Source organism: Microcaecilia unicolor, chromosome 5 (genome assembly GCF_901765095.1).
Source record: "Microcaecilia unicolor chromosome 5, aMicUni1.1, whole genome shotgun sequence".
Lineage (NCBI taxonomy): Eukaryota > Metazoa > Chordata > Amphibia > Gymnophiona > Siphonopidae > Microcaecilia > Microcaecilia unicolor.
The window spans coordinates 42333428-42347452 of record NC_044035.1 but is presented as its reverse complement, the minus strand read 5'-3'; the positions used below and the strand labels follow the sequence as shown (position 1 = coordinate 42347452).

General features: G+C 44.5%; 1 protein-coding gene across 1 annotated transcript in view; it reads right to left on the bottom strand.

Moving 5' to 3' along the window:
* The window catches only part of LOC115470002 (SMC5-SMC6 complex localization factor protein 2-like), a gene marked incomplete at its 5' end in the record, with an annotated part of 119785 nt that extends 105830 nt beyond the window's left edge, over positions 1 to 13955 (bottom strand). Inside the window, 2 exon segments of the mRNA XM_030202835.1 lie at positions 854 to 902; positions 13421 to 13955. Coding sequence (XP_030058695.1) covers positions 854 to 902; positions 13421 to 13955 — 584 coding nt within the window.
* Between the last annotated feature and the right edge of the window lie 70 nt (positions 13956 to 14025).

Below are 14025 nucleotides of genomic sequence, written 5' to 3'. Positions count from 1 at the left end.
CTTATGGCCTTCTCTTTAAGGAAATTATCCAAACCTTTTTTTAAAGCCTGCTAAGCTTTCTAAATTCTCTGGCAATGAATTTCAGAGTTGCATGTTGAGTGAAGAAATATTTTCTCTGGTTTGTTATAAATGTTAAGTTAGTAGCTTCGTTGAGTGCCCCCTAGTCCTTGTATTTTTGGAAAGCGTAAACAAGTGATTCATATCTACCATTTGTACTCCACTCGGTATTTTATAGACCTCTATCGTAATTCCCCTCAGCCACCTTTCCTCCAAGCTGAAGAGCCCTAGCCTCTTAAACCTTTTCTCATAGGGAAGTCATCTTATCTCCTTTATCAATTTTGTTACCTTTCTCTGTATCTTTTCTAATTCTGCTATATCTTTGAGATGCGGTGAGCAAAATTGCACACAAAATTCAAGGTGCGGTGGCAGCATAGAGCAATACAAAAGGCATCATAATATTCTCAGTTCTGTTCTTCATTTCTTTCCTAATAATTCCTAACATTCTATTTGCTTTCTTGGCCGCAGCTGCACACTGAGCAGTGGGTTTCAACATATCAACGATGACACCTAGATCCTTTTCCTGGGTGGAAACTCCTAATGTGGATCTTTCCATCACACCACTGTAGTTTAGGTTCGTCTTTCCTACATGCATCACTCTGCACTTGCTATTTTTCACAATCCTCTTGCGATTTAATAACTAAATATTAATTTTTTTTTAAAGTGTGCTCAAAACTATTTTCACAAAGGACACAGCTTCAGTTTCCAAAGAGAATCTCAAAGGTAGAATGAAATACCCTGTTTTTTTAAGCCAACAAATCTTTATAAATAGGTTTTCTTTTGTTTTTTTAAATACCTGAGGTAGCTTCCAACTGCAGTCTATTTACGAGATGAGGTCCATTTTCCTAAAAAAGGAATGTAAGGATCATTTGAACCAAAAATTTGTACAAACGAACAGTTAAAAAAAATTATAGTTCAGATACTTAACATTTTGCAATGAGAAAACATTTATCCTAAATTCACCTAAAATTCATGACTTCAAATATATTCCTGTAAAAAAATCTATTACAATTTTTAAAAAGTTATATCTATATCTATCCTATGATTAAACAAAAACATGGTCCATAATCGAGCATGATTTAAACTAGCAGGAGAGGCTCCTGGCCACTTAAAGGATGCCAAGTAGGCCAGCCACCGATATTCAGCAGCACTTAACTGGGCTCTTAGATGATACCTGAACAGTGCCAGAGTAGAAGTCAGGGAGAAGCCAGTAGTTATGCGGGTACCTGTGATTCAGTGCTTATGCCCGCATAGCTAAGCAACCTGATAGCACTGCACAAAAAGATGTCTTAACTTTGGTTGCTTAGCTATGTTGTGCCCCCAAGTGTATTAAATTCCAAGGTTGTGGCATTATTTCCTTCTGTCTTCCACTCACCTCCCCCCACCCTGAACAAGAGCATACATCCCTCCCATCAGCACTGGCCTCCTCCCTCCCTCAAGAGAATGAGTGTACCAATGGAAGAGGGGTATCTGGAAGAGGTGCTGCTCTTGGGGAACGGAGGAGAGGGCCAAAGCTCTTTGGGGGATTAGAATGGAGGGGAAAAAACACAGAAGACCCCCAATATTCAGCTGGCACCCACAAAAAAGTGTCTTATATGGGTAGCCAACACATGTCTCCTTATACCCAGATATTCAATGCCAGTGCCTGGACACAACCTATACTCCTGGGGAAAATTCTGCAAGATTCTGGACACTTTGTAATTTTCTTGTGCAGTATTTTCCCCATTATAAGGGCTGGCTTCTCCCTCCCACCATCACCACAGCAGTGGTTCCACCTTCTTAATTTCTCTTAGCTTGTATCCCTTCCTCTGGTAAGTTTAGTCCCTGTCTTTCTCTACCAGAACAAATACCTCTGATCTTTCTCTCCCCACTCTCCTCTCTTTCTGTTTACCTGTTCTCTGCCTTACATAAGTAATGCCATACTGGGAAAAGACCAAGGGTCCATCGAGCCCAGCATCTTGTCCACGACAGCGGCCAATCCAGGCCAAGGGCACCTGGCAAGCTTCCCAAACGTACAAACATTCTATACATGTTATTCCTGGGATTTTGGATTTTTCCAAGTCCGTTTAGTAGCGGTTTATGGACTTGTCCTTTAGGAAACCGTCCAACCCCTTTTTAAACTCTGCTAAGCTAACCGCCTTCACCACATTCTCCGGCAATGAATTCCAGAGTTTAATTACACGTTGGGTGAAGAAACATTTTCTCCGATTTGTTTTAAATTTACTACACTGTAGTTTAATCGCATGCCCCCTAGTCCTAGTATTTTTGGAAAGCGTGAACAGACGCTTCACATCCACCTGTTCCACTCCACTCATTATTTTATATACCTCTATCATGTCTCCCCTCAGCCGCCTCTTCTCCAAGCTGAATAGCCCTAGCCTCCTTAGTCTTTCTTCTAGAGTACTCTCTCCCCATCTCTCAGCTTCCATTGCCCTACCTGTGCTCTCCCCCTTACTCCATATAAGTCTCCTGTTCTATCCTCCCCCAATGTCTCTTCCCTCCTCCCCATGACACAGACACACACACATCTACCGTTCTCCAGTCCCCCCCCCACCCATGACACAGAACCCCATTCACTTTCTCTCCCCCCCCCCACATCATGACACAGACCATCCCCATCCACCTTGCTTAAAGGCTCCCCCTGCCCCATAGCATAAAAAAAAACATCCACCTTCTTCCAGCCCTCCACCCCTCTGATGGCACATACCCATATATTATGAATCTTGTATCAGCCCCTCCCCACACTCCACCCACCTGGTTTTCAGCCCCCCACCCCTCACATACAGGCCATCTACCTTTTTCCTGCCCCCCCCCCATACATTTCTCTGGCTGCCTTCCAAACCTCATGCATTTCTGGTCAGTTCAGTAGCTCTCTTGTCTTTTCCTTCTCCCCACGTGATAGTAACATAGTAGATGACGGCAGAAAAAGACCTGCATGGTCCATCCAGTCTGCCCAACAAGATAAACTCATATGTGTATACCTTACCTTGATTTGTACCTGCATTTTTCAGGGCACAGACCGTACAAGTCTGCCCAGCAGTATTTCCCACCTCCCAACCACCAGTCCCGCCTCCCATCTCCGGCTCTGGCACAGACCGTATAAGTCTGCCCTCCACTATCCTCGCCTCCCAACTACCAATCTCTCTTCCCCCACCTGCTCCGCCACCCAATTTTGGTTAAGCTTCTGAGGATCCATTCCTACTGCACAGGATTCCTTTATGCACATCCCACGCATGTTTGAATTCCGTTACCGTTTTCATCTCCACCACCTCCCGCGGGAGGGACAAAGCAGAGGGAACACTGCCAGGGCCAGTCGCAGGCAGGTTGCTTTCTTTTTTGATGCTGTCAACAGCCAGTGGGAAAACAGCCAAGGGGAAGAGGGAAAGGCAAGAAAGCTACTGAACCACGCAGGGGGAGGGAAAGACACAAGAGATACTAAACCCAGGAGGCAGGGGAGGAAAGGATGGCTAAAATATACCACACCATGAGCAAGGGAAGGGAGGGAGATGCCAGAATGCAGGGAAGGAGGACAGGGACAGAGATGACAGACCCTGGGGAAAGTGGGAGGGGGGGGGGGGGACTAGACTGGAGAGAAAGCAGAAGAGAGCTCTAATGATGGGGAGAGATGCTGGACCCACAAGAGCGATGCAGTACCATGGGGCAGGGGAGAGAGAGAGATGCTGGCTTTGGGGTGGGGTACAGGAGAAAAGGAAGAAGCTGTATATAGAAAGGAACAGAGACAAGAAAAGGTTATACTGGATACAGGAGGGATGGGGAACATAGGGAGGGGGAGGGGGACAGGGACACAAAATAGAGATGCTTTACAGGAAAGATAGGTGCATAGTGGGAATGATGGGGGGTGTTTATCTTTCTGCCCTCTCCCAGGTATAAAGGTACTAGTTATCTGTAACCTGGAATGTCCAGCACTCCAGGGATTATGGTCCTAACGCCACCAGGTGGAGAGAGAGAAAGACACAGAAGGCTATAGTAATATGAGAATAATCAGTAATTGTTTATTACACTTACCAATCAGGAATACAATTAGAATATGTAATATAATTAATTCTCATATGAGACAGCAACCGGGACACAAACGTTACCTCTGAAATTAGCTCTCTGATTACCTCTGTCCATGATTCTCCTTTTGTACCCTTTTCTCTCATAGGCTAGTATTGGAAGTACAAAGTCAGCATATTCTAGTAAATTCTATCTTACAGAAGCAAAGTTCTTCATAACATATTTGCTTATCATAAGTAAGGTCAAGTAGTAGTAGTGTCAGTAAGGTTATCCTACTTTGCAAAAACCATCTTCCCAGCAACCAAAGTTGTCTCTCTTCACTAACTGCTTTTATGGTCAGCAGCAAATTCCCCCTTGCATTATTACATTCATGCACAGTATTCTCCTGCCACACATATTTCTGTTATGACTCCATATCTGCCTGTCTCTCCAACAGAAGGGCAAGCTGACATTCTGTGTAATTCTTATTATTTAGCTTCTCAGTGACTCTTAACCTGTTCATAGCCTGTTCACAGAGGCCTAGCTTTGTTCATAATTCTCAGTTACTGTTGTAAAGTTATTTTATGGTTCATGACCTGCATGTCCCATATAAATGGGGGGGGGGGGGGGCATGGGACTCCCAACTGGACAGAGGACCCTAAAAGAACAGAAGATGGATGGCACTTGGGGAGGGGGACAGAGCTGAAGATGGATGGCACTCGGGAATAAGGGGAGGGAGACAAGGAAAAAAAATGATGGGACTGGGGGGAGTGGAGCACGAAAGGAAACAGAGCAACAATGAGAAAGGGGCAAGGCAGTGGGTGTGGGAGAAGGGAAACAGAGCAAGGAATTATGGATGAGAATAGAGATGGAGTGGGAATTTTGAGGGCATAGTGAGGACGTGGCAACTGGTAGATATGAGTGAGGGTGTGCTGGTGGGCTGGGAGACTGAATGAGGTTTTGAAATGGGGGGTAAGAGAAGGGGGATGAAGTGAGGGAAAGATTGACACATGCTGTAAGCGACCTGGAAGTCTAGAGGGGATGAGAGGCATTGAAAATAGATGGGGGTCCCTGGTGTGGAGGAGTGGACACACTTAGAACGTTTATGGACCACTGCTACTACTGCTCAGAGTATTCAGCCTTAAAGAGAAGGGGGGGGGGGAGGGAGGGGAGAAAATTCTTTATGTTTTCAATTGGTTATATTGCAGTTCACTCTATTTGTATCCATTGCACAGCAGTTAGCTGATTATGTGTATGTTATTAGGAACGATGTGACTAAATAAAAATATTTTTCAAATAAAAAAAAAAAAGAATATAGATGGGGGTATTGGGGAGGGGTATGAGAAGAAGGGAATGGGTGAGAGTAGAGAAGGAGTTAAGATAGTGAAAGAAAGGCAACAGGAGATGGGGTAGAAAAGAGATAGTAGAACCAGACAGGAATGGAGTTGGGGGATGGTAAGGAGATGAGAGGCAGTGGAGGATAGGTGAAAAATTAGAGGGTGAGTACAGAGCATGGAAATAGGGGACTAGGGGATGGATGGGGTGGGGACAAAAAGAATGAAGGACAGGAGATGAGAGGGAGAATGAGGGTAAAATCAAATGGACAGATATAAAACACAGAGAAAAGTGAAACAAAAACTAAAAAGAAAGATCAGGGGCAGACAGACAGAGAAGGAAAAGAAGACGAGAGAGAACTAGAAAGACAAACCTGGAAAAGAATTTAAGAGAAGACAGAAGGAAAGTGGGAAAGACTGGGACCAGCACAATTAGAAAAATAAAATGCCCAGACAACAAAGGTAGAAAAGAAAAATATTTTAAGGATTGGAATGTGTTCGCTTGGGACTTGTACACCTTTTCTATTTTGTATTTTGCAGAGTACAGGAGAAAAACTCATTTTTCTCTTTTACCAGTATTTTCACAATGAAAATGCATGAGATCTATTTATCTACAATGAAAGCAGTACATGCAAATCAATCTTGTGCATATTCATTGTGGAAATCTTGAAAACCCAACTGGGTTGTGGCCCTCGAGGACCATGATTGCTCACCTCTGGCTTATGCCTGGCTTTCTTGGGAGATAGGGGTCTCCTTTTCAGTTTTTGCATGTTTTTTGTGGTTCCCTTTTCTGTATCTGGTAAGGGTTTGTCCATGTTCTCCATTGTGTGATTGAGGTGAAGGATGTTGTTAGCGTAGAGGTGGGTAACCTTGGTCCTTGAGGGCCTCAACCCAGTTGGGTTTTCAGGATTTCCCCACTGTAAGCAAAGAGATTTTAAGCATATTTATTGGGGAAATCCTAAAACCTTGACTGGGTTGCCACCCTCAGACTGAGATTGCCCACTTCTACAGTGGTGGAAATAAGTATTTGATCCCTTGCTGATTTTGTAAGTTTGCCCACTGACAAAGACATGAGCAGCCCATAATTGAAGGGTAGGTTATTGGTAACAGTGAGAGATAGCACATCACAAATTAAATCCGGAAAATCACAAGTATATGAATTTATTTGCATTCTGCAGAGGGAAATAAGTATTTAATCCCTCTGGCAAACAAGACCTAATACTTGGTGGCAAAACCCTTGTTGGCAAGCACAGCGGTCAGACGTCTTCTGTAGTTGATGATGAGGTTTGCACACGTCAGGAGGAATTTTGGTCCACTCCTCTTTGCAGATCATCTCTAAATCATTAAGAGTTCTGGGCTGTCGCTTGGCAACTCGCAGCTTCAGCTCCCTCCATAAGTTTTCAATGGGATTAAGGTCTGGTGACTGGCTAGGCCACTCCATGACCCTAATGTGCTTCTTCCTGAGCCACTCTCCTTTGTTGCCTTGGCTGTATGTTTTGGGTCATTGTCGTGCTGGAAGACCCAGCCACGACCCATTTTTAAGGCCCTGGCGGAGGGAAGGAGGTTGTCACTCAGAATTATACGGTACATGGCCCCATCCATTCTCCCATTGATGCGGTGAAGTAGTCCTGTGCCCCTTAGCAGAGAAACACCCCCAAAACATAACATTTCCACCTCCATGCTTGACAGTGGGGACGGTGTTCTTTGGGTCATAGGCAGCATTTCTCTTCCTCCAAACACGGCGAGTTGAGTTCATGCCAAAGAGCTCAATTTTTGTCTCATCTGACCACAGCACCTTCTCCCAATCACTCTCGGCATCATCCAGGTGTTCACTGGCAAACTTCAGACGGGCCGTCACATGTGCCTTCCGGAGCAGGGGGACCTTGTGGGCACTGCAGGATTGCAATCCGTTATGTCGTAATGTGTTACCAATGGTTTTCGTGGTGACAGTGGTCCCAGCTGCCTTGAGATCATTGACAAGTTCCCCCCTTGTAGTTGTAGGCTGATTTCTAACCTTCCTCATGATCAAGGATACCCCACGAGGTGAGATTTTGCGTGGAGCCCCAGATCTTTGTCGATTGACAGTCATTTTGTACTTCTTCCATTTTCTTACTATGGCACCAACAGTTGTCTCCTTCTCGCCCAGCGTCTTACTGATGGTTTTGTAGCCCATTCCAGCCTTGTGCAGGTGTATGATCTTGTCCCTGACATCCTTAGACAGCTCCTTGCTCTTGGCCATTTTGTAGAGGTTAGAGTCTGACTGATTCACTGAGTCTGTGGACAGGTGTCTTTCATACAGGTGACCATTGCCGACAGCTGTCTGTCATGCAGGTAACGAGTTGATTTGGAGCATCTACCTGGTCTGTAGGGGCCAGATCTCTTACTGGTTGGTGGGGGATCAAATACTTATTTCCCTCTGCAGAATGCAAATCAATTCATATACTTTCCACAATGTGATTTTCCGGATTTAATTTGTGATGTGCTATCTCTCACTGTTACCAATAACCTACCCTTCAATTATGGGCTGCTCATGTCTTTGTCAGTGGGCAAACTTACAAAATCAGCAAGGGATCAAATACTTATTTCCACCACTGTATGTTAGTGTGTAGCATTTGAGTAGGAATCTAACGGTCCCGGTTGTTCTAGTTTCCCAGTAGTAGCTTTATTGGAGCTCTAAGGACCAGTGTAATGTTTACAACACTATCTTTTCATAGGTGGGTCAGGGTTGTTAGGATTGGTATTGTTTGCTGTACAGGTTTTGAGTGTCTTTTTGCAGGGTTTTTGTTTTATTTTGCAGTGTTTGGCTCTACTTGAAAGCAGGCCCTTGACACCCAAATTAAAAATGCTGAAGACCAGCCACTCTGGTTTTCAGGTTATCCACAATGCATATGCTTAAACAGATTTGCATACCATGGAGGAAGTGCGTGCAAACCCCAGTCGTACTGGGTCAGACCAATGGTCCATCTAGCATAGTATCCTGTTTTCAACAGCGGCAGAAACCCAAACAGTAGCAACATAAGCACTGGGGATATCCTGAAAAACTGAAAGGCTGGGTGTACCCAGACGACTGCATTGAGAAGCACTGCTGTGGAGTCACCACACAAACAAAAACCCATCTGTTTTAAAGTGCCTGGCAGTGGAAGGAGTGTATGCTGTTCCTGAGGTGATAAATCACAATCTGAATATTTTTGTATGATGTGTTGTAAGACGGGATAGCTCTGTTGATAGGGAATATGGAATTTGTGATCTAGAACTGGAGGAGCAGTGTTTATATTGAGATTTTATCCAATTCTGTAGAGAATCCAGATTTCATTCCCACACAGAATTTGTTGAATGATGCTCTCAATTATCTTGGCAGTTTTATCTGGTAGCAGAAACTAGCTGGAGGGGAAGATTTTTTTAGACCACAATGTCTGTTGTTAATTTTTTAATGTGCGTGGTGGTGGTGGGGGGGGGGGGGGGGGAGATGTGCAGCAATGCCGCTTTGGCTTGCCACCCTCCATAACTAGCTTGCCCCCTTGTTGCCACCCCAAATATTTCTGTCTAGAGATGTCACTGGTGTGGAAAGACTGAAGGGGGACCAGAAAGCTGGAGAATATCTAAAAGGGGCAATAGCTTGTATAAGGAGGAGTAAAAATGGGAGAGGGAAAGCTATTAGGTAGGTGAGAGGTAAAAAGAGGAAGACTAAAAACAATTTCATTAGCAGCCTGTAAAAAAAAAAAAAAAAAAAGAAGTTACAAAAAAGATGCAAAGGAAAAACTATTCTTAAATACAAATATTTTGGATATGTTTAGTTCAGCCATGGATTGCAGAGAGTGTATGTTATCTGCATGAGTGCTGCAATGGGCGGAGTAGGGGCAGGGATTGATAACTAGTAGTTTATCAGGCTTATTTTCGAAAGTGATCGCCGGCGATCTTCCGACATAAATCGGGAGATGGCCGGTGATCTCTCAAACGCGGCAAAATCGGTATAATCGAAAGCGGCTTTTTTTTACAGCATCGCCGCGCTGGCGAAAGTTCAAGGGGGCATGTCGGTGGCATAGTGAAGGCGGGACATGGGTGGGCATGGGCGTGGCTACCAGATGGCTGGCTTTCACTGATAATGGGAAAAAAAAAAAAAAAAAGCGGCGTTAATCAGTATTTTGCCGGGTTTACTTGGTCCTTTTATTTTCACGACCAAGCCTCAAAAAGGTGCCCCAACTGACCTCCCCGTAGTACCCAGTGGTCACCAACCCCCTTCCACACTAAAAAAATAAAAATAAAAACCTTTTTTTTACCAGCCTGTATGCCAGCCTCAAATGTCATACCCAGCTCCCTCACAGCAGTATGCAAGTCCCTGGAGCAGTTTTTAATGGGTGCAGCGCACTTCAGGCAGGCAGACCCAGGCCCATCCCCCCCTACCTGTTACACTTGTGGTGCTAAGTGTTGAGCCCTCCAACCCCCCCCCCAAACCCACTGTACCCACATGTAGGTGCCCCCCTTCACCCATAAGGGCTATGGTAATGGTGTAGAGTTGTGGGGAGTGGGTTTGGGGGGGATTTGGGGGGGGGCTCAGCACCTGGGAGCTATTTGTGTATTTTTTTAAACATTTTTAGAAGTGCCCCCTAGGGTGCCCAGTTGGTGTCCTGGCATGTGAATGGGGACCAGTGCACTACAAATGCTGGCTCCTCCCACGACCAAATGCCTTGGATTTCGCTGGGTTTGAGATGGCTGGCATTTTTTTCCCATTATCGCTGAAAAACCAAAACCGGCGATCTCAAACCCGGCGAACTCTGGCATTTGGCCGGGCTAAATCGTATTATCGAAAAAAAAAAAAAAAAAAGATGTCCGGCCATCTTTTCGATAATACGGTTCAGGCCAGCGTTGCGCCACTGCCACAATAGATCGCCGGCGAAGTTCGATTATGCCCCTCTATATTTACTACATTCGTTATATGTCACCTTTCTATTGTACAACCAAAGCATTTACATATTATTAGAGGTACTTTCTGTCCCTAGTGGGCACACAATAGGAGACTAACCCCATTCTGGAATAGCATTACAATTTGAACTCATGCACAATGCTGAAGCTGATAATCTAAATCTGACATCAAAGGATAAAGTAACTATTGATGTGACAATTTCTACAATGCTGCCAAAGTAATAAAGTTGAAAAGTGCAGCCTTAGTGTGACAGAGTCACGTTTTCCCTTCCTCCATTTGCAATTTTATGCATCTGTTCAGGCAGTGGCGTTCCGTGGCTTGGCTGACACCTGGGGCGGATCGCAGCTGCTCGCACCACCCCCCCCCCCCCCCGGGTGCAGTGCAACACGGCACCCCCCCTGGCATGGACCCCGCCGGCGCAGCGCCTCTCCACTCCCCCCCCCCCACCTGCCTACCAGCTGAGCTCCGTGCACCCGCACCCTCGAAATCTGCAGCGCTGCTGACTGTAAAAGAAGGAAACCGTCTCGTCGTTGGCCCTTCACTCACTGAGTCCGCCCCTCTGAGGTACCTTCCTATTTCCTTCTTCCAAATATCCTGTAGTTAATTACTTCAGTTTCCATTTGACACTGCCTAGTCTGAAATAGGTACAGACAGCACAGTAAGATGAGTCCCACTGCTCCAAGTCCTGTAAGCATCTGCTGAAAACGGTGTCAGCAGGAGGGAGATCAAGAGTTTCCTATGACAAGTATTTGAGACCTCTAATAAAAATGCCTATGATAGCAAAACAAATTCTGGGAAAGAGGGTAGTAGCCTTGTTTCCAGGTTCTCCTCAAAGTCCTAGGTGGTCTGAAATATTTGTGGTAGTAGGGAGTTTCATTCTGCCTGCAGTATTCTGAAGGGTATAGCTTTATCTAACCAAAAGCAAGTACTGTGAAATCTGAATTTGATTAGAAATGAGACAAAATGGCTGCTCCTCTTATGAGAAGCTGCAGTTTATCCCAAGGCAAAATATCTTTCCTACCACCAGGCTCCCTCCCACTCTGGCAGAGTTGTAGACTGGGGACAAGTAGTGCATTTCCAGGCAGCCATGCACCAGCCCTACAATGCTTAACAGTGCTTATGTGCTCTGCCAGGGCCTCTATGATAGATTTGGATTGCCATCTCTCCTCAGGCACACCAGACAGAAGTAAACTCAAGGCCCCAGTGCTGCAGCCTACTTTGGAAGTGAAACTGCTAAAGTGCCTGCAAACTGGGGTACAGCCAGACTGAACCAGGATCTTTGGTCTGCAATTGAAATTGGCCATTTGGTTTTGGCAGAAACCAAAACCATAAACAAAACCGCCATCATCCTACTCCATCCCTCCCTGACCGTGAAGCCCCCCCTCCGGCGATGTCCCCCCTTCCTGCACGACCACTTGTAGCCCCCACCCCTACCCCACCTCAGGTCTACCTTTGGTGAAGCCCTGGTGGTCTAGTGGCCTCTTCAGGGACAGAAACTAATTCCACTTTTCCTGCCCAGTGCTGCTGCTCCAATCCAAATGACTGCCAAAGGAGATCCCAGCAGCCATTTACGGATTGGAACCAACATGGCCAAATGACTCACTCTTGCTCATTTTGCAACTGGAACAAGTCCTCTGGCCACGTTGGCTCCAATCACAAAAAGGGTGCCTGGACCTACTGCAGTAGTCTTCTGAAGTCATTCGGATTGGAGAAGCACATAGGGAAGGAATGAGTGGGATCTGTTCTTGTCTCTCCCCCCCTCCCCCCAAGAGACCACTAGACCAACAAGGCTTCACCAAGTTAAGCCTGGGGAGGGCCTACAGGCAGTTGGGCAGGGCTGGAAAGCATTTTTGGCCGAAACCTAAATCCAGATTTCAGGTCTGTTTCCGTGCCGAATCCGAAATTTAGACTGCCTCTAATCTGGGGTTGGTGGTTTAAGCTCCCTCAGGGATGACCAGTAGCATAAAAACACCTCACCAACAATGTGTTTTTTTTCCTGCCAGATCAACTATCTTCTTTTCTAGCTAAGAGTTTAGAGGTCTCAACTTCCCTTGCTTTGTCTTTAATCGAGACATTTGCTGCACAGTTGAGAGTTTCATAGGTTAGCATGCCTTTCTCTTGCTTAGTTCTTCACTTGTAATTTTTCTTGCTGATAATTGACTTTGGTTCTTCTCACTATAGGGGACTTTAATAACTGCATTGAGTATGAGTGCCTAAAATTTTGCTTTTAGTTTTTGATTTACAAGCTTGTAATCACTTTTTAATTTAATTTTTTACACACAGGATTCTATGCTTACATATTTTTGTTAAACTCCAAAAAATAAAATTAAAAAAAAAAACCCACCTCACAACACAAACTAAAGGATGAGTCCTGTACTCACTACAAAGCTGTCAAAATAAAATAGATTCTTCTGTATTTTCCAAATTATACTACTTTTGCTGCTTACTCTTCTTTCCTTTTATTTTAAAACAAAGTATAGGGCAAGAAGGAGAGGAGGAAAAAATCTCAGACTCCTCTGAGATTATCCTCTGGCTCTAGGCAAAAAACAGCCTCTTAAAATTGGTTTTAAATAATGGAGCCCCCTTCCCACACACAAACACAATCTTGATTTATCAGTTCTCAAACTAGACCAGGAGCTTCCCTCAGACTCGTCCAGAAGCTGCACAATTGACCACCCAACATCTGTGGGGAAAATACTGCACACCTTATAGAGTAGAGCCTCATAATTCTAGGGTGTCTCCAAATCCGCTGCCCAACAGGTATAACCCACAGGTCCGGAATAGTCTGGTAAAGATGCTAAGAAAAAAAAATGCTAGGTTGGAAAAAAAAAATTTTCTGCTACAGCATGAGCTGCCATCTCAGAACAGGTAACGTACGGAGACCATGGTATATTTAGTATTTTGACAGGGGTTTTACATAAATAGAATAACCAACTTAGAACTTGAATATTGGCCTGAGGTTGATGCTAAACTCTACTTGGATACAGAAATAGCTTGTGCAGATGCATGCAAATTGCCTTGAGCTCAGATTCCTAAAAGGTGAGTAATTTACATCTAAAATTGAAATCAAAACAAGACTTTTTTTTTTAATAGGAAAAAACCCCAACATTACCTGACTTGAAATGTTTGATGTAGAATCTGCTTCCACTGGATTGCGGGACACAAGTTTAGTATGGTTAATGCTGCATATCAACTCTCTCTCTCTGCGATAAGTTTCCATGGAAGAAGTCTGAACTTCATAATCAGAACTGTAAGATGTCCGAAGAGAACTCAAGGATGTTGCATATTGGGACATGTTTTTCCTGTTGTCATTTCTGCCATGGTCTTTCAATATGTCAGTTGCTGAAGTAGTTGACAATGCACATGAATCTAACCTATTCCCTAAGTCAATTTTCTGGCTCTTGCTGTATTCACAAGAAACCAATGGATACATTTTAGCAGATCTATCATCTCTTCTTAATATGCTGATAGCTTTATTTTTCATCCCTTGGGGAGAAGGTTCAGAAGACAGAGGAGACATAAGACTACTCAGACTTTTATGGCAGTTACTCTCAAAGTTGTTTGAGCTAGATTGTTTCTCTTTTTTAACTTTCAAAAATGCTTCCATGATTGGACTTCTGCTTGATGAAGACACAGGTATCCTCTTCCTTGAGATTTAGTTGCAGAGGATTTAACACTTTTTCCAAGTTGCTCAGCACCCGAAACTGGCAATCCACA